Source organism: Rhamphochromis longiceps, linkage group LG4, assembly GCF_057381845.1.
Source record: "Rhamphochromis longiceps isolate RC_006_pf linkage group LG4, R_longiceps_female_GT1.1, whole genome shotgun sequence".
Lineage (NCBI taxonomy): Eukaryota > Metazoa > Chordata > Actinopteri > Cichliformes > Cichlidae > Rhamphochromis > Rhamphochromis longiceps.
The window spans coordinates 37,172,731-37,196,524 of NC_140560.1; the positions used below are offsets into that span (position 1 = coordinate 37,172,731).

The following is a 23,794-nucleotide window of genomic DNA, read 5'->3' on the forward strand; positions in this document are numbered from 1 at the left end:
TTACACAGAGTTTCTGTCTGATTTCTCAGACTTTATATCTAATTTAGTTCTGAGCTCAGATAAAATAATTATTGTGGGTGATTTTAACATCCATGTAGATGCTAAAAATGACAGCCTCAACATGGCATTTAATCTGTTATTAGACTCAATTGGCTTCTCTCAAAATGTAAAAGAACCCACCCACTACTTTAATCACACTCTAGATCTTGTTTTAACATATGGCATAGAAACGGAACATTTAACAGTGTTTCCTGAAAACCCTCTCCTGTCTGATCATTTCCTGATAACATTTACATTTACAATAATTGATTACACAGCGGTGGAGAGTAGACTTTATCACAGTAGATGTCTTTCTGAAAGCGCTGTAACTAAGTTTAAGAATATAATCCACCCACTGTTATCATCTTCAATGCCCTGTACCAACATAGAGCAGCTATCTGAACGCTACCCCAACAGAGGTCGATCATCTTGTTAATAATTTCACCTCCTCACTACGTACGACTCTGGATACTGTAGCTCCAGTGAAAACTAAGGTCTCTAATCAGAAGTACCTGACTCCGTGGTATAATTCTCAAACACGTAGCCTAAAGCAGATGACTCGTAAGCTGGAGAGGAAATGGCGTGTCACAAATTTAGAGGATCATCATTTAGCCTGGAGAAATAGTTTGCTGCTTTATAAGAAAGCCCTCCGCAAAGCCAGAACATCTTACTATTCATCACTGATTGAAGAAAATAAGAACAACCCCAGGTTTCTCTTCAGCTCTGTAGCCAGGCTGACAAACAGTCAGAGCTCTGTTGAGCCAACCATCCCTTTAACGTTAACTAGTAATGACTTCATGAACTTCTTCACAAATAACATTTTTATCATTAGAGAAAAAATTACCAATAATCATCCCACAGATGTAATATTATCTACAGCTACTCTTAGTACCATTGATGTTAAGTTAGACTCTTTTTCTCCAATTGATCTTTCTGAGTTAACTTCAATAATTACTTCCTCCAAACCATCAACGTGTCTTTTAGACCCCATTCCTACAAAACTGCTCAAAGAAGTCCTGCCATTAATTAATTCTTCGATCTTAAATATGATCAACCTATCTCTAATAATCGGCTATGTACCACAGGCCTTCAAGCTGGCTGTAGTTAAACCTTTACTCAAAAAGCATCTCTAGACCCAGCAGTCTTAGCTAATTATAGGCCAATCTCCAACCTTCCTTTATATCAAACATCCTTGAAAGAGTAGTTGTCAAACAGCTAACAGATCATCTGCAGAGGTTTATTTGAAGAGTTTCAGTCAGGTTTCAGAGCTCATCACAGCACAGAAACAGCTTTAGTGAAGGTTACAAATGATCTTCTTATGGCCTCTGACAGTGGACTCATCTCTGTGCTTGTCCTGCTAGACCTCAGTGCAGCGTTCGATACTGTCGACCATAATATCCTATTAGAGCGATTAGAACATGCTGTAGGTATTACAGGTACTGCACTGCAGTGGTTTGTATCATATCTATCTAATAGACTCCAGTTTGTGCATGTAAATGGAGAGTCCTCTTCACACACTGAGGCTAATTATGGAGTTCCACAGGGTTCAGTGCTAGGACCAATTCTGTTCACATTTCAAATTCAAATTCAATTTTTATTTGTCACGTACACAGTCATACACAGTACGATATGCAGTGAAATGCTTGGACAACTGCTCGTGACCTAAAGAAAAAAAGAAAAGGCTATGAATAAGAAATAAATATGAAAAATTAAAAAGGGTAAATTTAACTAGGAAGGAATAAGATAAAATATATAAATTAAAGTTGAAAATAAAATAACTGTACAACAAAATACACAATACACAGTATAAAACTATATAAGAATGTATGAAGAAATATAAATATTATATACACAATAACAGCAGCTGTACAAGTATTAACTGGAAATGAAGAATGTAGTGACCAGTGTTGTGCAATCCACATTATGTCTTCTGCAGTGCAAATATGCTTAAAGTGATTTAAGTGAAGACAATGTCCAGAATGTCCAGTGTGTGTCTAAGAACCATATGTGTGGGTCAGTACTGTGTGGTGGTGTGATTGAGAGACCGTATCGCCTGCGGGAAGAAGCTCCTCCTCAGTCTCTCTGTGTTGGTCTTCAGGGAGCGGAATCGCTTTCCTGACCTCAGCAGAGAGAACAGTCTGTTGTTGGGATGGCTGAGGTCCTTCACCATCTTCCTGGCCTTGGTCCAGCAGCGCCTGCTGTAGATTGAGTGCAGGTCAGGGAGCTCGGAGCGGATGGTGCGCTCAGCTGACCGCACAACCCTCTGTAGAGCTCGTCTGTCCTGCATGGTGCTGTTCCCGAACCAGGTTAAGATGTTTCCCGTCAGGATGCTCTCTATGGTGCAGGAGTAAAAGTTCCTGAGCACCTTGGAGGGCAGTTGGAAGTCTCTCAAGCGTCTGAGGTGGTAGAGACGCTGTCGGGCCTTTTTCACCACGGTGTTGATGTGACAGGACCATGACAGGTCCTGCGTGATGTGAACTCCGAGGTATTTGAAGCTGTCCACTCTCTCCACTGGGCACTCGTTGATGACGGGGGTCTGGTAGTTCCTCTCCTGCTTAGTGCTGAAGTCCACTATCAGCTCCTTTGTCTTACTGACGTTTAGAAGGAGGTTGTTCCTCTGGCACCAGTTCTCCAGATTCCTAATCTCCTTCATTATACATGCTTCCCTTAGGCAGCATCATTAGAAGACATAGCATACATTTACACTGCTATGCAGATGACACCCAGCTCTATCTGTCCATGAAGCCAGATAACACACACCAATGAGTTAAACTGCAGGAATGTCTTAAAGACATAAAGACCTGGATGGCCACTAACTTTCTGCTTCTTAATTCAGATCAAACTGAGGTTATTGTACTCGGCCCTGAAAAGCTTAGAAATATGGTATCTAACCAGATTCTTACTCTGGATGGCATTACCTTGGCCTCCAGTAACGCTGTGAGGAACCTTGGAGTCATGTTTGACCAGGACATGTCCTTCAACGCACATATTAAACAAATATGTAAGACTGCGTTCTTCCATTTGTGCAACATCTCTAAAGTTAGAAATATCCTGTCTCAGAGTGACGCTGAAAAACTAGTTCATGCATTTATTACTTCCAGGCTGGACGACTGTAATTCATTATTATCAGGAAGTCCTAAAAACTCCCTGAAAAGCCTTCAGCTGATCCAAAATGCTGCAGCAAGAGTCCTGACAGGGACTAGAAAGAGAGCAGATTTCTCCTGTTTTGGCTTCCTGTTAAATCCAGAATTCAAAATCCTGCTCCTCACATAAAAGGTCTTAAATAATCAGGCCCCATCTTATCTTAATGACCTTGTAGTACCATATCACCCTATTAGAGCACTTCGCTCTCGCTCTGCAGGCCTACTTGTTGTTCCTAGAGTATTTAAAAGTAGAATGGGAGGCAGAGCCTTCAGTTTTCAGGCCCATCTTCTGTGGAACCAGCTTCCAGTTTGGATTCAGGAGACAGACACTATCTCTACTTTCAAGATCAGGCTTAAAACTTTCCTTTTTGCTAAAGCATATAGTTAGGGCTGGACCAGGTGACCCTGAATCCTCCCTTAGTTATGCTGCAATAGACGTAGGCCGTAGGTCCTCCCCTCACCCCCAGCTGGTTGCAGCAGATGGCCCCGCCCCTCCCTGAGCCTGGTTCTGCCGGAGGTTTCTTCCTGTTAAAAGGGAGTTTTTCCTTCCCACTGTCGCCAAAGTGCTGCTCATATGATTGATGGGTTTTTCTCTGTATGTATTATTGTAGGGTCGACCTTACAATATAAAGTGCCCGTTGTTATGATTTGGCGCTGTATAAATAAAATTGAATTGAATAAAAGTCTAAACAGTTAATAAACATTTTTATGAACCTTGTGATCAGAGGTGAAATCCACAGTCACATCATGATCCTCTGTGGATTTCTCCACGTGAAGCTCCAAGTTTTTAAACAGAGAAGCTGATAAAACTATGTTGTCAAAGAAAGAAGCAAAGTTACTGCATCCAGCCAGAAACCGTCCTACACAGACATCAGGCGGCGGTGGGCGTGTCGGGTTACCTGCGTGAGCCCGGCTCACCGCGTCAGCCCGTCTGTACGATAACGGCACCATCGACTGTTTCCTGTAGCATCCTCCACGTCATGGTGGAGGATGCAAAATTAAATCAATAATATTTTGTTGTAAACAGCTGAACGACAAAACTTTGTAATACAAAGTCAAGAGTCAAAAATCAAATTTAAAACATATTTCTGGTCATTTTGTGACATCACAGAAATTTATTTCAACTTTGATAAAGATGTTTTTATAAATGTTACAAAAAAAATATAAAAACTCGTTTTGATTGTTTTGGTCAAAACAAAACATTTTTTCCACTTTTGATATTATATCAAATAAAATTTAGCATTTAGCTAATTTGATACTTTTTAAAATTCATTCTAACATATTGATCAGTTTTAATATTTAATTCAACAATAATGTAAGTAAAGCTGCTATATTTAACACAAAGTATTTAATAAAATAATGACTGTAGTAGTTGATTAATATAAAATTATTTTAATTTAAGAGTAATATACAAATATTGTTTTTATTTATCTAAACCTTCTTTATTATCGTGGATTTTAAATATTTGACACAAATATTTATCATTTTTATTGTAAATTAAAAAAAAATCATATATATATATGAATGATAGTTAGGATATGCTTTTGCTAGATTATTGATTGTTAAATGAATTATGAGAACGTCGACGCACAGCTGTGATCATAAACATTTCCATTGTAAACACACACAAACAGCAGGTTCATTTTCCTTTAATAATTCAGAAAAGTTCAGAAAAATTATTCGAGGTTAACATTCAGTGAAAAGCCGTTTCCTCGGGGGGGGGACGACAACCGTAACCATGGAGTCAGAGTCGCCACGGACAGTTTTCATGTGTCAGTCATGTTGGAAGGAAAATGTAATAAAAACATTTCAAAAAAATTTAAAATTACATGTTTACAGTGTCCAGGGATGGGGTCAGAGGTCAGGGGTCAGGCCTGGGGTCGGGGGCCGACGTGGGATTCAAATAGAGGCTCTTTAAAACCATGAGAGGTGAAACGGTCAAGGCGCTGAAGGAAACAGGAGAGAGTTAGTGTTCTAACTAAAACAGCTCAAACGCGCTTATCAAAGTGATTAACGAAGCTTCTGCTGGAAAGACGCGAGAGCACGACGTCATCCGTCTTTCTGCCTCCGGGCTGATCACAGATCAGCTGCTGAGTGATGACAGCGGGGTCAGTAAAGTCCACGGAGCAGCTTCGGTCGAGTCTCGACGCCATACGCGCTCTGAAACGTGGCCGCCGAGCCGAGAGGCGAGCTGAAGAACACGCTTCCTGGCAGAAAAGGTTATAAAAAGTAATCAAATCTGCAAAAATAAAAAGTGTCCTGAAGCGTTTCTGCACGGCAGAGAGTCTGCGACACCGACAGGTGAGACACAACCAGCCGCAGGTGGCGAAGAACCTCCGCCAGGTTCCTCAGATCAGGACGCTGGACACCGGAACCCGAGTGGAGCGCCCGCTTTTCGGCACCACGATCGGCTCATCTGTTAAAAACAAACAAACACGACAAGTGTTAGGAGTCACGGCAGAAATGATGTCACAATTTCACCTCCAATCAGCTGCGAGCACAACACACAGGGGCGTCTCACCTGTGGGGGCGTAGTTCTCGGCTCGCTCGCGGTCTCTTTCGATGTAGACTGCGGTCCCGAGGAAGAAAGCTCCGCCCACCACAGCCACAAAGGCGCAGAGCAGCATGGAGAACTGCAGAGACCGAAACTGCCACAGGAAGGAGTCGTTCTTCCTCAGAGAGTCGGAGATCTGACACAGGAAGAGGAGGGGCCAATGTTCAAGATGGACGTCGATCATCAGTCAGCAACAACAGCCTGTGTGTGTGTGTGTGTGTGTGTGTGTGTGTGTGTGTACGTACCACTCCTATCAGGTAGGGACTTCCTGCGTCTCCCAGCAGGTGAGACACGACGATCTGCAGAGCCTCGGCTGTGGAGCGTCGAGTGGGGACGACTACGTACTGAAACAGACGGAGAATCACTCGTCGTCTTCACTTTCTTTAATATTGTAAATTCTGCATTTTAGATTCTGCATCAGCCAATCACATTTAGCTGTAATCAAATTCATTTGGTTGCTTTCAATTATTTTTATTTTTTCATGTCACCATCACGAGCTATCTGTGAGTAATCAGGAAGTTCGCGTTCGAGTCCAACAGGAGACATCTCTCACCAGAAGAATATCCGCCACGATGGCCCAGTTCATGGACAGGAACGTCTCCCCGAAGAAAATGAAGACCTGGAGGGACGAACAGAAAAGATATCAACGAACAACCAGCAGGTGGAGCTGTTCTAAAGGTGTGTCAGCCATCTTTGTGTCGTGATTAATGCTGAAACTCAAACACTGACACCTCCCACGACCCTCTGACTGCTCAGATGGATGCATGTATGGAGGCTGGACGTTAAATGGTGACGGGTGCGTGGACAGGTGCGTGGACGGGTGGCTGCGATTCTATGCAGGACTCACATATGTTGCGACGGTGCTCGCCTGGGCGAACATGATGGCGAGGTAGAGGAACGGTGCACAGAGGAGCAGACCGGCGGCACAGACCAGCGGGTCGGCTCGGGCCGTCTTCTTCCTCAGCTGTCGGCTCACCTGCACGCCGCTGGCCACACCCAGCACGCCGGTGACACAGGTGATGGCCCCAAAAATCAGACTTGAGGAGAAAAAAAACCCCCAAACCATCAGGATGCTGCATTCCTCCATCGAGGTCGAATTTAACAAGTAACCGCCCGCCCCGCCCACCTCAGGTGTAGAGTCACGTTTACCTGTCTGAGGACTCGCAATGAGCCTCCATGCAGGGAGCCCTCTCCCCGTTGAAGACGGCCGCCCTGAAGAGGAACGTTGGCGCCCAGAGAGCCAGAGAGCCCGTCACAAACGCCACAGCCGTGAAGCCGAACGTGGACAACATGAAGCTGCGGCTGCGGAGGAGAGAGATGGAAACCAGCTGAAAGTCAAAGCATTAAAACCACGGCATGGCTTTACCAAAGAGACGCCGTGACAGAACGGCGTGAGCTCGGCTGTTTTGGGGGGAGGAGAGTATTTAAGTGAATCATCGTGTGAACGTGACAGCAAAGCTCTTCCTCTGCCCTCTAACCCTTCACTGAGTCCTCATCCTCATATCCCAGTATTACAGCACTGTGACGAAACCAGAACCAAGCTGGACGCGGCCCGTCAGAGGGAGCAGAGTCCCGTTATTAAACCCAGTGAGTGGGTGAGTGTGCACAACAGCATCTGTGTGCTTTTCCTCAGCAGCGCACACGTCAGATATCACTCTTTTGTTTCAGAGTCTCAGTATTCAGTCCGTTATGCGCCATGAAGAAATGTAACGTAGGATCGTGTTGTTCACTGGGAGTAGTCGTGGATGTTGCCCACAGGCGTCTGTTCACAGGGTCGAGATCTGATGGGAACCTAAAAGCTGCTCAGACTTCAGGTTTATAAGCCGACCCGTCAGATTGACCCGGAGAACAGCTCCTCCGCCCTCTAACCGAAGGCTTCACCCTCCTATCAGAAACGTGACTCAGCTGGCTTCCCTTGGCCTGAGCTGCCACGCTGTGTTCAGAGGGAACCGCATATTTAAAACCTGCAATTACACAATTACTCAGGCCCTCATCGCGTTTGCTCATTTTTGACCCGGTCATTTGCGCTTGGTAGTTTGAGTCGGTCATTACTGAAACGAGCTGGCTGTGTCCTTGTTTAGCCCACGAACAGCAGACCAGAACCTTCCTCTCCCATCAGGACGAGACCGCAGCTCACTGCAGCATGCATGCATGTTTCTGACTGATGGATGGAGACGATGTGATCAGTGATGGAGATTCTGTCGAACGCGACTTTATATTCTGAGCCTAGAAATAAGCTGAGGCCAGAGCGTCTTCTGAGAATAGCGGTGACCTACTTCTTGCTGAGATCGCGCAGGTCGGCGAGCCAGCTGGTCTGGTGCAGGCGATTCTCGGGTCGGGCCTCGACGGCTCCTCGTTTCGGCTCCTTCACCACAAACAGCAGCAGCAGCACAGCGATCAGCCCCAAACCCGGAGTCACCTGAAGGAGGAAGGACAACGCAAACGCTCATCAGCTGGGGGAAACAGCAGGAGACCACACAGCTGCAGCAGATGTTTGCCTGGCTCACCCGCAGCGCCCAGTGCCAGTCCTTCGCCCTGCTGCTGACCTGCGAGCCGACGATGTAGCCGAGACCGCTGACGGGAGGAGGAGACAAAGAGAGGTCAGCTATTCGCACTTCCTGTGTGACAATGAAAACTCCCAGGAAGTTCATTCATGCTAACCACATAAATATTTTTATTTTTAGTCACTTTTAAAGCAAAAATTGTGGAACGATACAAACAGAACACTGAATATTTAATCATATCAATAATAATGATTAATAATAGTAAATGTAGTAACAAAGACTGCGAGGGAAGTTTAATGACATGGATTTTTCAGGTGCGATTTAATAAACACCAATAATATAAATATTTAATTATTTAATTTAGTTAGAATTTTGAGTTTTCACTTTCTGGATCATCGTTAACACGTCTGCAGCTACCTGCCGACAGGGATGGCAAAATAAAAGATGGAGAGCATGTTGGTCCTCTTGCTCTTCACGTAGAGGTCGGCGATGATGGTCGGGGCGATGGTGGAGTAGCTGGCCTCGCCGACGCCGACCAGGCCTCGAGTCAGCAGCAGCGCCCAGAAGTGCTGCGGCAGGAGAACACGTGCGTTTGTGGACATTCAAACCTTCACAAAAGTTTTCCTCCTGAGTTCAAACATTTATCTCACCTCTTTGGGCGTGTAGGAGCTGGCGAGCGTCACCAGCGACCAGAACGTTATGCCGCCGCTCATGATGTACTTCCTGTTGTACCTGTCGCCCAAGTAACCAAACACAGGAGCCAGGAACATGTAGCTGCAGATAAAAACTGGAAGGAAGCACAAAGGTGAGAGCTGGAGTCAGGAAGTGAAACACCTGAAAACGTGACCAAAGAGCACCTGTGGTCATGTGACTGCAGTCAGTATTTACCAGTAACTGTGAGACAGGAAAACCCTGTCCCACAGCACAGGTGCACTCGAGAAGGTTTGTATTTAGGTTCGTTTATGGTTCCAACATGAAGACCACTTCTACCAACGTGCCAGACATGTGTCGGTCGCCAACTCTCTGAAGTGAACGACGCGAGCGGGTTTTTTTTTTTCTCTCTCTCTCTCACTTTTTTCTGCACGCGAGCCTTGTGCTTTGCGCTGGGCAGAGGGGGGCGGGGCGGTAGTTACACTCACAGTAGCACAGGAACAGAGCGGGAGGGAGAGAGAGAGCAGGGACAACAAGGTCACATTAGAAAGGTATAGTAATCATCCACAACTATTTTCAGCTGTGGATGATAAAGGATTCAGAAAGTTTATTCATGCAGGTCCATATGACAGAGAATGTGCATCTTCTTTTTGTTTTCATATTATAATTTATATTTAATTGTGTTGTGGTTTGCAGTGTTTTGTGTTGTTTCACTTTAAATTTGTAAAAGGAAAAAGCTGAAATTTTAAATAGTTGGTTTTTGTATTATATGATTTATTTATTACATTTTATGTGGAGTGAATAAATAAAAGTATATTTACGGTGGCCCCTACAAAACACGTACAAAACACAACAGCAGTGCTCCAGGATGCTAGGGGGCAGTGTTGAGCTTTTGTTACCTAGAGGCTACACAAGCCAGCAAGTACCAACGACTGGATTTGGTGTGTGGTAGTAACAGGTACATGAACAATCTTTTTTAAATTATTTGAATATATATATGAGTGCCTGTGTATAAATACACAAACAATACACACATGCTTTCAATTGTGTCATTTAAGTGATCTAGTAGCTCTGCTTTGAAGTTCAGTTCATGCTAGAAATGTGTTTTGGAGTTTGTATGTGTTTTGTCTCTAGGGGCCACCGCATATATTTATATATAAACATATATAAATAAAACCACTTTTTTTTTTACATTATAATTCCTTTTGTGCATAATTTTATATTGTTGTTGTTAATAAATTAATTAAAGCAACAAAACAACCTGAAGAGCCGGTTCTCTAAAAACAGCCGTCACTACAACGGGCACAAATTCTTTAGTCTGACGCTCAGTCAAGTAACACGTGACCATAACCATTAGCAGCTCATCGTGTTTGTCTGCAGCAACATTTGTGCTGAAAATGGAAAGAAAACTTTCTTTTCATGAAACATAAGTCCTGCTACATGATGAGGGGGTGGAGTTCTCCTCCTTACCTGTTTGAAGTAAGCCAGACTCTGTGTCGCTGATCCCAAAGTAGTGCTCTATGTCAGGGAGAACACCTGGTGGACAAAACAAACGTCATTTACTTCACTCATATTTCACTCACCTGCACCTCTGGCATCAGAAGCAGGTGTTACAGAAATAACTTCCACGCATGCATTGGACCAACACGTGAATCTTCGCACGCATCGCTCACGTGAATGTGAACAAACGTCCCCGGCAGCAGCGTACCTGCCACGGTGAACCTGTCCATGTAGTTGAGCAGGTTGATGTAGCAGAGGACGAAGACGATCACCAACGCCCGGCCTCTGGACACCCCGCTGGGCGACTCCTCATCTGGCTGCTGATTGGCCGTCGCGGTGCCCTGATCCTCCGGACCTTCCGCCTCGCTGTCAGAGGAGAAGAACGGAGCAGAGTCCGACATCGGCTCGCCTCGAGACATGGCCGCCGCTGGAGAGAGATCAGATAGTTATTACTCACTGATCGGTCGCACTGACCCGCGGGGGCCACAGGGCCCCGTTCTGGGTCCTCTGCCAGACGGACGCTTCACTAAATCCTCCTTCTACCGGTGGTTCAGTCCGTTTGTTAGCAGGATCGCTCAAACAGGTGTGACTCCAAACTGATATCGAGACATCACTCACCTGCAGCAGACAGCAGGAAGTGACAAAGTCACGCAACAGCGAGTGTGAAATGTTTGCTTTCCATGAACAGCTCGTCGAACGCGATGTTCTTCCTTCGTTGGCAGTTATACTGCTCACAGAGCAGAACTACATGGATACAGTTAATATGTGTATGAAGCCTAAAAGTGCAAACGCGTCTTCAAAGAAGGTGAAACCATGTGAAGTTTGTGTAAATGGTGGTGTTCATGTTTCCACATGCAGAGGAGGTGAACGCTGAAAAGTGGCTGGAAAATCCAGTTTATCTACTGGTGAGGTTCTTGAAACTTCCGGGTGAACACATGACGCCGTACTCGCAAACCTGCTCCGGCAGCAGAAAGCTCTGCAGGAGCTCCGAGGATGAAGGCAGGAGAAGAGGAAGAAGCGGAGAAAGGAGAAGCTGACCGAGTGAAACCGCGGCCATGTGACGCTCTACACGAGCACAATCTGCTGACACGGTGAACATCAAACGCTCTGCCGCTCTTTTCTTTTTGTTTTGACTTTATTGAATTAAAAGTGCGACTCTGAGGGGGTCCATCTCTCCCTCTGCTCAAATAAAGGCACTTGGACATCAGAGGAGTGGAACTGAATGCTGGCTTTATGACTATGATTACATGCAAATAAACTGAAACAGTCCACCACCCTGGACTCTGTTCAGCACCAGTCGTCCATCCTTACTGCTCTTAAATGAGCTCATATTTGATTCAGGCTGATGTTTTGCTTTCATACAGAAGGAAGTGCTCCTGTTAAGTGACTCCAATAAAGATAAGACATGTCCAGGTGACCCTTTGCTCATCTTATTGATCAGTGGATGATTGGATCCTCATCAATACCAGGGTGCTGCTGTTGCTCTGCACTCGTGCACAAGTCAACAAAAGGCTATTTGAACAAGGCAGCAGCTGACGAGGTTAAAGGAGAGGAGAGCGAGCACAGCACCAAACTCCATTCAAATGTCTCACACTTTTTCTATTTTGCTAATAAACGTCATTCAGCTTCAACACGTTCTCAGGAATCTTGACATAAATTCAATATTAATGTTTAAAGTGTGTTTAAACTGTGCTCCGATCTCCATTCAACGTGTTCCCAATTAGGAACTTTAACTTTTAAAAGGCTCAAAGAAGATTAAAGGTCTTAAAACTCGCTTCGTAATCATCACAGCTGTGTTTGTTCTGCCATCAAAGATAATAACAGTTAATGATATTGACCTGAAATGTGGTTTAATACCTTTTAATGCGTGCTGCGTTAAATTCGGCTCTTTTATTACAGAGTTAGGAAATGTAGGTACAGCCAGGCAGCGCAGCAAAGCCCGAACACCAATGGTAAAATGGTAAATGGCCTGTATTTGTATAGCGCTTTACTAGTCCCTAAGGACCCCAAAGCGCTTTACACATCCAGTCATCCACCCATCCACACACTGGTGATGGCAGCTACATTGTAGCCACAGCCACCCTGGGGCGCACTGACAGAGGCGAGGCTGCCGGACACTGGCGCCACCGGGCCCTCTGACCACCACCAGTAGGCAACGGGTGAAGTGTCTTGCCCAAGGACACAACGACCGAGACTGTCCGAGCCGGGGCTCGAACCGGCAACCTTCCGATTACAAGACGAACTCCCAACTCTTGAACCACGATCGCCCAAAGAACATGCAAAAAAACCCTTTTATGTTACTTTTTTATCAGCTGAGATTTTTCAGAGCACATTTTAAACCTCTGCTGATAAATTCGGTTAACATTTGATTACATTTTTAAACGCGTTTTGTTTTAGCGGAGATTAAATGATAAGTTCTTGAAGGCTTCTTTAAGTAAATCACCGAGCGGTCAGCGCTGATAAACGAGTCAGGAGCAGTAAAATCTAATTATCTCCGATAAGGAAAAATCAAAGCCACCCTAAATTCACTGTTTTTTAAATGGACCTCTGCAGAGCAGGGGCCCGTTCTTCGTACGTCGCTTACTACATCCAAGATCAAATGACACATCCAAGATCAAATCATCGCGCTAACTCTGAGCTCGCTATTCCGGTTCCCCGAACACACCTGTTGTTGACGATTAGTATAGCTGGATGAAGTAATGTGAGATCACTGGGTGGCCCAACAGGGGCTACGCATCGATAGTAGAAACATTGATCGGCAACCCTTTGATTGGTCGGCGAAAATGTCGAAGGAGCGCGCTCGGTATTTTTCGGCAGCAGAGCAAGAACTCTTGAGTGAGGGATTTCAGGAGTTTCAGTCTAATTAAAACGCAAGGGAACACTGCAAAGGCTGCAAAAGCAAGGAGAGAGGGCTGGCAGAAAGTTGCTGACAAATCAAACTCGTAAGTAATTTAATAATAATAATAATAATATATTGGATTTATATAGCGCTCTTCAAGGCACCCAAAGCGCTTTACAATGCCACTATTCATTCACTCTCACATTCACACACTGGTGGAGGCAGCTACAGTTGTAGCCACAGCTGCCCTGGGGCAGACTGACAGAAGCGAGGCTGCCATATCGCGCCATCGGCCCCTCTGGCCAACACCAGTAGGCGGTAGGGTAGATTTATTATATTACACTATATTATCCAATATTATATTACATTATATTATATTACATTATGTTATATTATATCCCCTTTCACATTAGAGCCACAACAGGACCCACTAGAACATGGGAACAGGTAAAAGTGAAATATAAGAATATTCTACAGAATGGTAATATTGATCACTTATATTGCTTTTCGTCTCTTGGACAGAGACCCTGAAATAATCTGTTTGTTTGTTTATAACAGCAACCAAGAAAAGGGCAGAGCAAAAAAAGACAGGTGGTGGTCCTGCACCCCCTCGTCAACAAGTTGGTTAAGTGAATAATATCCTCACGGGAAAATCGATATCTCTCTATGAGCACACTGTCGCGCTGAGCTAAAGGATCCTGTCTGTCCCGCAATATACGCTGAATTCTGAGGACTCTCCTTATCAATCTTGCACCTTCCGCAATGGGTGGCTCGCGTATATGGACAGGACATGGCTGCGACAGGCTTCCCAAATCCACCTTCGCTTTTATAGCCGTGGTCTCTCATCTTGATTACACGAAGTAATTTACAATTGCTACTCTGAAATATGAATTACATCTGTAATAATCAAATACATGGAATAGAATGTTAATAGTACATTTCCCTTTTTTAGGAAATGACCTGTATGTATCTGTGTGACATCAATAAAAGGATCAAGTGCTGCATTGTCTTTAGTTACATTGATGTTATTTATTTATGGTACAACAGTGGTGGAATATCGCTGTTGCTTTCGTATACATGAAGCGGAAATACCTGAGTGGCCGCGATCTAATCCTGTTTACATAAAGTAAACCTGCTCCCGAGCAGGTTTACGCTTACGGCTCTGTTGCTATGACAGCAAGTCCCGGATGGGCTTCGAAGAACCGAACGATCCAGGATCACGCGAAATCGTCAACAGTCAAATCCGGCTAACTTACTTAGCGAGGTACGAAGAACGGGCCCCAGGTCTGTGGGCCCGCTGTTGTTGTTTACCTGTGAGGATGAGTCAGGCTGGCGCTTCTTCTTCTTTGCTCCAAATCTTCACTTCCTCTCACAAAGCTAAGAGCTCGTGACAGACTCCATCCTGACGCCGTCAAACAGAAATACGAGCCGTGCGCCGGGTTAGAGACGTTAACGCCAACGAAGCGTTTAAAGCCCGACGCTCCAGGACAGAAGCTTCTTTCCCGGCGCCATGACACCTCTGACGGCCACTTCCGCTCACATGACGCCATGACCCGCTTACCGAAATTCACGTGACAGAATCAATCCCGCGATCAGCCGTGATGTGAGTGGGTGGAGAAGCTGATAGTGGTTCAGTAACGTTCCGTGGATTTATCTCCAACCGTGAAGTGACGCAGAGTGGGTCCCCCTCCACCCGCTGATAGAAACACTATTTTTTTAACAGTAAAACTGGGCGGAGGCTGCTTATGTCCGCTTTCATGTTTTAAATCAGGATTTGTTTTTGGTAACTTTATTTCTCATAAAACCGAAATAAAAACAAACATTTCTTAAATAGTGAATTTAAATAATAATAATAATAAAATTGAACTTTTTTTGTTGGCAAAACTTCCCTTTAAAAAAATTACACTTTTAATAATGAAATGGTGACTTTAATGCAGACATAAAAAAGCTTTTGCTAAACTTGGCTTTTCGTTCTCTTTTGTGAAAGAAAATAAAGAAATTCTCATAAATTGGTCATTTTCTGACACACCTTTTACTTTAAAGGGTGAACCGCAGCAACATGCTAGCAACTGAAGCAATCGCGAGGTTTTTGCCGACCAGTTGGGGGATACACTTTTTTCCTTAGTGACCGGTGGTTGCCACGGTGCCAGCGACTGTAGGGCAGTGAGTCTGTGACCGGATTTGTTTGTTCCTACACGGTCACCGACATCATCACGTCCAAAAAAGCCAACAGGTCATTTCCTTCACATTTCATCAAACACTGTAAACGTCACCTTTCAGGACCAACTGTGTCCATCTTTTATTTACAGTACTCTTCCACATTCACATTGAGCCTCCAGGGCGGCCATGTTCTTGCCCTTTACAGGTGGAGGTTTTTCATCATGACCTCACTCATGCAAATAATGTGAGGTCAGCTTGTTTTGCTTTTATTTGATTTTCATAAAAATAATACTCACAAACAAAAACAGGAAGTGGCTTCAGTGTGGACACAGAAAGGTTAAAGACCTGATTGGTGCGCTTGGATTTTGCTGTCATTTTGTCCGTGTCCCATCGTCAGCACCTGACAATAAAGTGACCTCTGAAATGATCGCAGTGACGCTTAAATAAACCGTAGAGCTGAAGTGGGCGACTCAGACCCAGACTTCGATGATGTCACCGTCCTCCATGTCGAGCTGCGCCGGCGTCTGGCTGCCCGTCACTTTGGAGCCGTCGAAATGGAAGCGCACTTTCTTCTGATCCTTGTTAGACATCTTGGACACGTACTGGAAGAAGATGGACCTCAGCGGCGCCTCCTGAGGAACAAACAGACGGCGTCATTACATCATCGGCGTTAACGCCCTGCTGTGAGAAACAAGGAGAAGGAGGAGGTACGAACTCTGTGCAGAGAGAACTCCTGAGAAGAGTCTCTGTCTTTGCTCTGCAGCCTCACAGTGATGATGCTGCCATCACCGTCTGACTGGCTTCCATCCTCCGCCGCCATGACCACACACTCTGAACACACAAAGAAGAAAACATTTTGCACTCTGGGACTCCATCAGAGCAGCTTCACATGAATCACAGTTCAAAATAATCCTTCTTTGTCTGATATCACCCTCTGGCCACACACAGGAAACGGTGCTGGGCAGAACCCTTTCAACATAAGAGTCCCCTGCTCAACACAGTGAGCCAGTTAATCTTTATTATCACCGAGCTGCACACCAAGACAGCTTCAGGACGGTGGGAGCTGTTATTGTGTCGCTGATGGAGGTGGTTACACCTCTGAAGCAGTTTTTCTGTCCTCCTGCACTTTAAATGTTTTCTGGTCTTTTACTGTTGCTGAGCTGCTCGGTGCGTTCGCTCTGTTCTGATTGGTGATTTGGTCTCTCGTACCGTTTGATTGGCTTGTTTTGGTCCTTCACCCTGATGATGACCTCCCCCACCTTCACCAGCATCTCTCTGGACCTCACGTTGAGAGTTTCAGTGAACAGCAAATACAACAACTACCAGTTGAACCCGTGGAATCGACCTCGGATCTTGTTGAGCGTTTGTTTAAAATCCACGGTGACGCCGTGCGGAGGACAAACTGCAAACAGGGGCTCTTTGCGTTTGGGACTCACCTATAATGTCGGCGATGCCGAGGCCGAGCTCGCTGATGGTGGCGCTCGTCGGCAGCTCCTCTTCCTCCCTCAGCAGCAGGAGGCGAGGAGGCGGGACATTTAGGATGACAGACAGCTGCGTCACCACATCGCTTAAAGGCGTCGACTAAAAAAAGAAAATCAATCAATCAATAACTGACAGGATGCTTAAACATACATTACGTTAAAAGGGCCCATAATCCTCTGGGTTGGGTGTCTGGTCCCCGGGTCAGTACTTCTCAATCAATGTGACTCTGACTGCTGTGGAGGCGGAGCTTAACACACCTGCTGAAACGCGGCACAGTGGCCTTTTATTAACCTGCGCTGCTGTTACCTGTACGTACCGACAGCACCGGGATCTTGTGGATCTCAGTCCTGCAGCGGATCTTAAGCGGGATCTCTCGCACTGAGGAGCTCTCTGACTCCGGCTCCGGGCTCATGATGATGACGTCATCGTCCTCATCGTCGTCCACGCGCACATACTCAGGATGTGACATGGGAGGACCTCGGCGCCGTCTCGACAGGCCGCCCTGAGGCTCTGGAGAGAGGAGGGAGCTCACCGCCCGGAGCTTCCGGTCGATCTCACTGAGGCGGGAAACAAAAACAAAGCCAGCGCTGATCTTTAGCGGATGTGTCTGGAGAACGAAACAGGAAGCACACACGCGGACTCACCTGAGCTTCTGTTTCATCGCCCTGGACTGTTTCTGTACGGGACTCTCTGGAGGAGGAGGGGACGGACAGCGCACGGCGTCTCTGAAATAAAGCAAGAGGCTCAGCAACGAATTCAAACTAAACTCGGCTTAAAGTTCGGAAGCTCGGGCACGATGCGGGTTCTGACTCACGGCCGCTGCTCCGCCTTCTTCTGCACGTGTTCATCTTCGGAGTCGCTGAGGGTGACGAAATGCACCGGCTCGGTTCGAGATGAAAACTCCAACAACAAACTGTCGTCTGCGTCGTCATCTGCTCACAGACAGGAAGTGGTTAAAGCCAGAAAATCACCCGCTCCTCTGAGCGTGGATAAAAGCGCGTCAGCTGTTACCTGTTTCGGTCTTTTCAGTGAGCAGCGCTGCCGTCGGCTTCAGCTGCAGACTGCTCTTCACCTGCAGACACAAAACACAGGATCAGGACAATCTAGTTCATGTGATACAGGTTGATGTTGCATGAAGATGTATTTAAGCCCCTCCCACTGAAGGGACACAGCACTGCAGTGAATCACAGCTTAATGTCTGAGGAATGCATGACACGTCATTTATATATATGTACAATTTTTTTTTACATGTTTTTCAATTCAATTTGACTCACAGAGGAAAATCACAAGAACAGCTGATAGATTAAAGTATCATAGCTATCTAATAGACTCCAGTTTGTGCATGTAAATGGAGAGTCCTCTTCACACACTGAGGTTAATTATGGAGTTCCACAGGGTTCAGTGCTAGGACCAATTCTGTTTACATTATACATGCTTCCCTTAGGCAGCATCATTAGAAGACATAGCATACATTTACACTGCTATGCAGATGACACCCAGCTCTATCTGTCCATGAAGCCAGATAACACACACCAATGAGTTAAACTGCAGGAATGTCTTAAAGACATAAAGACCTGGATGGCCGCTAACTTTCTGCTTCTTAATTCAGATCAAACTGAGGTTATTGTACTCGGCCCTGAAAAGCTTAGAAATATGGTATCTAAGCAGATTCTTACTCTGGATGGCATTACCTTGGCCTCCAGTAACGCTGTGAGGAACCTTGGAGTCATGTTTGACCAGGACATGTCCTTCAACGCACATATTAAACAAATATGTAAGACTGCGTTCTTCCATTTGTGCAACATCTCTAAAGTTAGAAATATCCTGTCTCAGAGTGACGCTGAAAAACTAGTTCATGCATTTATTACTTCCAGACTGGACGACTGTAATTCATTATTATCAGGATGTCCAAAAAACTCCCTGAAAAGCCTTCAGCTGATCCAAAATGCTGCAGCAAGAGTCCTGACAGGGACTAGAAAGAGAGAGCAGATTTCTCCTGTTTTGGCTTCCTGTTAAATCCAGAATTCAAAATCCTGCTCCTCACATACAAGGTCTTAAATAATCAGGCCCCATCTTATCTTAATGACCTTGTAGTACCATATCACCCCACATAATGTATTTTACTGAGTTTCTTCTGACAGAATCCAGCTCCTCTGAAGTCTGACAGCTGAAGCTCAGAGATACAGTGTGATGTATGATTCTTGGTCCATGTTGTCCGGCTCACTTTAATCCAAACAAGCTTCCATGGCTCTTATTGGCTCCTTACCTTGTTGGAGTAGATGGGCACGGGGACAATGGCTGACGGGTCGAGGATGCGTCGGCGCTTTGGCGGTGGCTTTGGGAGTGGAACGTCGCTGCTGTGAACCTGAGAACAGAGACGGAAGTAAGAGAAACGTCCAGCACGAGACGCCTTCAACAGACACCAGGGGGCAAAATATTAGGAACACTTCTATAACGTAAGGCAGCACAGGACTGGGGTTATAGTTAACTAAAACTAAACTACGAATAAAACTAGATGTCAACAAAATATTTTTGTTAACTAAGATACAAACATAAAGTCTACACTAGACAAAACCAGCCAGGAGTAGTCCCGGGGCAGACCCAGGACACACTATATCTCTCGGCTGTTCCCCCGGACAAGTTGGAGAAGGTGGCTGGGGAGGTGGGAAGTCCAGGCTCCTCTGCTTAGGCTGCTGCCCCCGCGACCCGGCCCCGGATAAGACGAAGAAGATGGACGACCAGAACCACTTGAACCAACGTTACTACAGTTAACTAAAGCTAAAAAACACCGTTAGTAAAAAGAGCTTTATTTAAAGTTTAACTTCAGTGCTCAGTGGGAGCAGCATGCTCAGGCTCAGCAGTCAACCCTGCTTAAAAACACTTTGCTGACTTTAAACACCTCCACCACCATCACGCCAGGTTCCTCTGATAAAAGTGTTTGATTCTTCTGCTTTAATTAAATATCACAGATGTATCTAATAAAGTGGCATGTGAAAGCATGTGTTCCTCAAAGCCCCAAAGTTCACACAGAAATGTCACAGTACTGAGTTTAAAAGTGAATCTTCCTGCTGCTCCCTGCAGAGATCACCACAGCAGCTCATGTGCCTCCTCCTATCCCAGCACACTCCTCTGTCACTCCAGCCCTGCAGCTCCATCGTCATCCTCCGCACATGCTCAGACCATCTCAGCCTCCCTGACTCTGAGCTGTCCCTCTGATGTAGTGATGGGATTTCCGGCTCTTTTTAGAGATCCGGCTCTTTCGGTTCGGCTCACTAAAAAGAGCCGGCTCTTTCGGCTCCAAACCGGCTCTTCAGGTTGTTTTGTTGCTTTAATTAATTTATTATTAACAATAATATAAAATTATGCACAAAAGGAATTACTAACGTAAAAAGTGGTTTTATTTATATATGTTTATATATAAATATATGCGGTGGCCCCTAGAGACAAAACACGTACAAACTCCAAAACACATTTCTAGCATGAACTGAACTTCCAAAGCAGAGCTACTAGATCACTTAAATTACACAATTGAAAGCATGTGTGTATTGTTTGTGTATTTATACACAGGCACTCATGTATATATTCAAATAATTTAAAAAAAGTTCATTTACCTGTTATTACCACACACCAAATCCGGTCGTTGGTACTTGCTGGCTTGTGTAGCCACAAGATAACAAAGGCTCAACACTGCGCCCAGCATCCTGGAGCACTTCTGTTGTCTTTTGTACGTGTTTTGAGTTTTTATGTGCTTCTGAGTTTTTATGTGCTTCTGAGTTTTTACGTGCTTCGGAGTTTGTACGTGTTTTTACGTGTTTTGGAGTTTGTACGTGTTTTGGAGTTTGTACGTGTTTTTACGTGTTTTGGAGTTTGTACATGCTTCAGAGTTCGTACGTGATTTGAAGTTTGTATGTGCTTTGTCTCTAGGGGCCACCGTAAATATACTTTTATTTATTCACTCCACATAAAATGTAATAAATAAATCATATAATACAAAAATCAACTATTCACATTTCAAGTTTTAACTATTTAAATTTTCAGCTTTTTCCTTTCACAAATTTAAAGTGAAAAGAACACAAAACACTGCAAACCACAACACAATTAAATATAAATTATAATATGAAAACTAAAAGAACATGCATATTCTCTGTCATATGGACCTGCATGAATAAACTTTCTCAATCCTTTATCATCTGCAACCGAAAATAGTTGTGGATGATTACTATACCTTTCTAATGTTGTTGTCCCTGCCTCTCTTTCTCTCTCTCCCGCTCTGTTCCTGTGCTACTGAGTGTAACTACCGCCCCTCCCCCCTCTGCCCAGCGTAAAGCACAAGGCTCGCGTGCAGAGTGAAGCGGAAAAAAAGTGCGAGAGAGAGAGAGAGAGAGAGAGGCTGAGAGAAAAAAAACAAAAACAAAACCCACGTGACGGCTCGCGATAAGGAGCCGGCTCGCGATAAGGAGCCGGCTCGCGTCGTTCACGTCAAAGAGCCGGCTCTAAGAGCCATTTCGTTCGCGAACGACCCATCACTACTCTGATGGACTCGTTTCTGATCCTGTCCCTGCTGTCCAACATCTTCACCTCGGCCTCCTCCGTCTTCAAACCACGTTAAAGCTTCTTCCCCCTCGCGCTACTCTCCACCTGCCTGTACTGGTATTTCCCCCTGTCTAGTGCACCGTCTGTTGTTTTGCGTAACTGACCCCAAAACAAACCAAACATCAACAAGAAGTTTAAAAGTGATTACATTTGTTTAAAAGCAGAGCTGGGTTGTAGTTTAACCTCGCAAAAAGCTTTCAGCGATCCTCGGCGCAGTTTTTCTGTTGTCTTAACGCCATCGGCAGAAACAAGAAAGCGAAACTATACCTGACTTTTATTTTGAAGCGCTCTGATTAAGGTTAGCTAACGTCGCGCTAACGCACAGTTAGTCGATTTAAACGGACTTTCCGCCAAAGCTGCTCACCTCCGTCTTCCTGTAGGTCTAATCAGGAGGCCCCTAACCTTCTAATTAAACACAACATTCATGATTTCAGTAACGTTTCATCACTAAAAAAGCACCAGCAGACCTGTCACCCACTCACCGCTTCCGCCATGTTTGTTTCTTTCCGCGGGGCGCCGCAACATTCACGGACTGTGGGATATTCTGCCTCAGTAGCGGCAGTGCTGCCTTCAAGGACTCTAGTGGATCCGTAACTGTAAAACTTGTAGATGCAAACTAACAACAACTGATATCAGACACACTGAAGGAAAAACTAGGGAACCAGTTTCAGTATTTTCAAGGTTATTTGGAATTTCGGAGAAAAAACTTAAAGAAAAATCTGCTTTCTGCAGAGAAAAACAAGTGTCCAGTTTACAAGAACAAAAAAAAACTAGCAAAAATATATTTTTGAGGAAAAAAGGTTGAAAATTGAAGGATTATAAGAAAAATTCCCAAACTTATAAGAACAAGATCAAATTAAAGTACTTTAGAGTATGGAATTTATGTGGAAAAAACAAACAGGTGAGTTTACTAGAATTAAAAACACTTCATTTAAACATGGACAAACTTATAAAACAAGCTGTGAATTTAAGAGAAATTCATATAATATTTTAATATCACAAAAATAACAAATACAACAAAATCTCATTAATATCTGGTAATATATGAAATGGAAACACTACGTTCCTGAGATCAGTGTGAATGAAAACAAAGCTGGAGATTGTCGTCCTCCAAACTGCACACTGACAGTTTGTGTGATGTTTCAGATGCTTCATTAAAATAAATAAAGAGAGGAGCACGTGCGTGGGCTCCTCGTGCTGCCAGGAGCACATTAAAAGAACTTTCTTCATGTGGAGGACTATAAATACCTCAGAGTACACATACACTGGGTTAAAAACACCACTGCACTTTACAGGAAGGGCCAGACTCGGCTCTATTTTCTGAAGCGGCTGAGGTCATTTAACATCTGTCTGACAATTCTCAGGATTTTTTGTTACGGTCAGTGCGATCCTCTATGCTGCTGCATGCTGGGGCAGCAGGTTGAGGGTCGCAGACCCCCACAGACTGAATAAACTGATCCTCAAGGCCAGTCATGTTGTGGGGACGGAGCTGGACTTCCTTAGGGTGGTGTCGGAGAGGCTGGTGCTGTCTAAGACAAAGACAATGTTGGATAACACCTCCCACCCACTCCGTGACGTGCTGGCTAGCCACAGGAGCACGTTCAGTGAGAGACTGAGATTACCCATAATGCACCACTGAATGACACAGGAAGTCATTCCTGCCTGTGGCCATCTCCCTGTACAACTAATGCACAGTTACACCCTGAGCAGCTCCTTCATCTGCTGCACCCACGATGTGGGACGGAGATTTCACAGGTCTTTCCTTCCAGCTGCTGTCGGTCTCTGCAGATGACCACACCTGTGCAGACTCACACAGTTGTAGCTGTCTCCCTGATGTGCAATTTTTCCTACTATGACAAAGCATTTTACTCTTGTTGTGTAGCACGTTATTCTATTTTTAACTTATTGTTTTTCTGAACTCTTGCTGCTCTTAAACTTGGCCACAATATTTTTGGCAGTGACCAACATGTGGGACTAATAAAGCTTTATGTCATCTCTCTGTTAAATTTGTAAACTCTGAACATATTGTATGGTTTAAACAGTTCAGTCTGTTGCTGTCCTGGAGCAACTGTAACCCACATAATTTACTTAGGGACGAATATTCTGATTCTATTGATTGTCGTGTATTAATCTGACTGAAGCACCTGGTTTTCTTTTAACCTTCAAGTAAACACAGCTGGAAGTCCAAGCATGACCCGAGGACGGTGACCCCAGGACCTGTACCCTGCTTCTGCTCCTCGTGCAGATCACGTTTCCACGTGTCACAGCTTTTAGTTTCAAACGAGAGTCGTGTGTTTCACCGACTTCCTGTGCGTCTGTACTTTGGAGT

General features: G+C 44.8%; 2 protein-coding genes across 2 annotated transcripts; both read right to left on the reverse strand.

Annotated features, from left to right (window-relative positions):
• Positions 1 to 4,765: 4,765 nt before the first annotated feature.
• spns1 (SPNS lysolipid transporter 1, lysophospholipid) lies at positions 4,766 to 14,766 on the reverse strand. Its single transcript, XM_085404875.1, has 13 exons — positions 14,542 to 14,766; positions 10,600 to 10,818; positions 10,362 to 10,427; positions 8,891 to 9,027; positions 8,658 to 8,809; positions 8,244 to 8,310; positions 8,013 to 8,155; positions 6,886 to 7,038; positions 6,584 to 6,773; positions 6,290 to 6,355; positions 5,982 to 6,080; positions 5,704 to 5,872; positions 4,766 to 5,598 (listed from the first exon to the last, which is right to left on the reverse strand). The coding sequence occupies exons 2-13, from the start codon at positions 10,808 to 10,810 to the stop codon at positions 5,531 to 5,533; spliced, it is 1,521 nt and encodes a 506-aa protein (XP_085261001.1). The 5' UTR covers positions 10,811 to 10,818; positions 14,542 to 14,766; the 3' UTR covers positions 4,766 to 5,530.
• A 479-nt stretch (positions 14,767 to 15,245) lies between these two features.
• Positions 15,246 to 22,005, reverse strand: nfatc2ip (nuclear factor of activated T cells 2 interacting protein). Its single transcript, XM_085404876.1, has 9 exons — positions 21,948 to 22,005; positions 19,139 to 19,237; positions 17,884 to 17,944; positions 17,687 to 17,804; positions 17,517 to 17,597; positions 17,189 to 17,429; positions 16,827 to 16,971; positions 16,106 to 16,221; positions 15,246 to 16,022 (listed from the first exon to the last, which is right to left on the reverse strand). The coding sequence occupies exons 1-9, from the start codon at positions 21,957 to 21,959 to the stop codon at positions 15,861 to 15,863; spliced, it is 1,035 nt and encodes a 344-aa protein (XP_085261002.1). The 5' UTR covers positions 21,960 to 22,005; the 3' UTR covers positions 15,246 to 15,860.
• Positions 22,006 to 23,794: the final 1,789 nt, after the last annotated feature.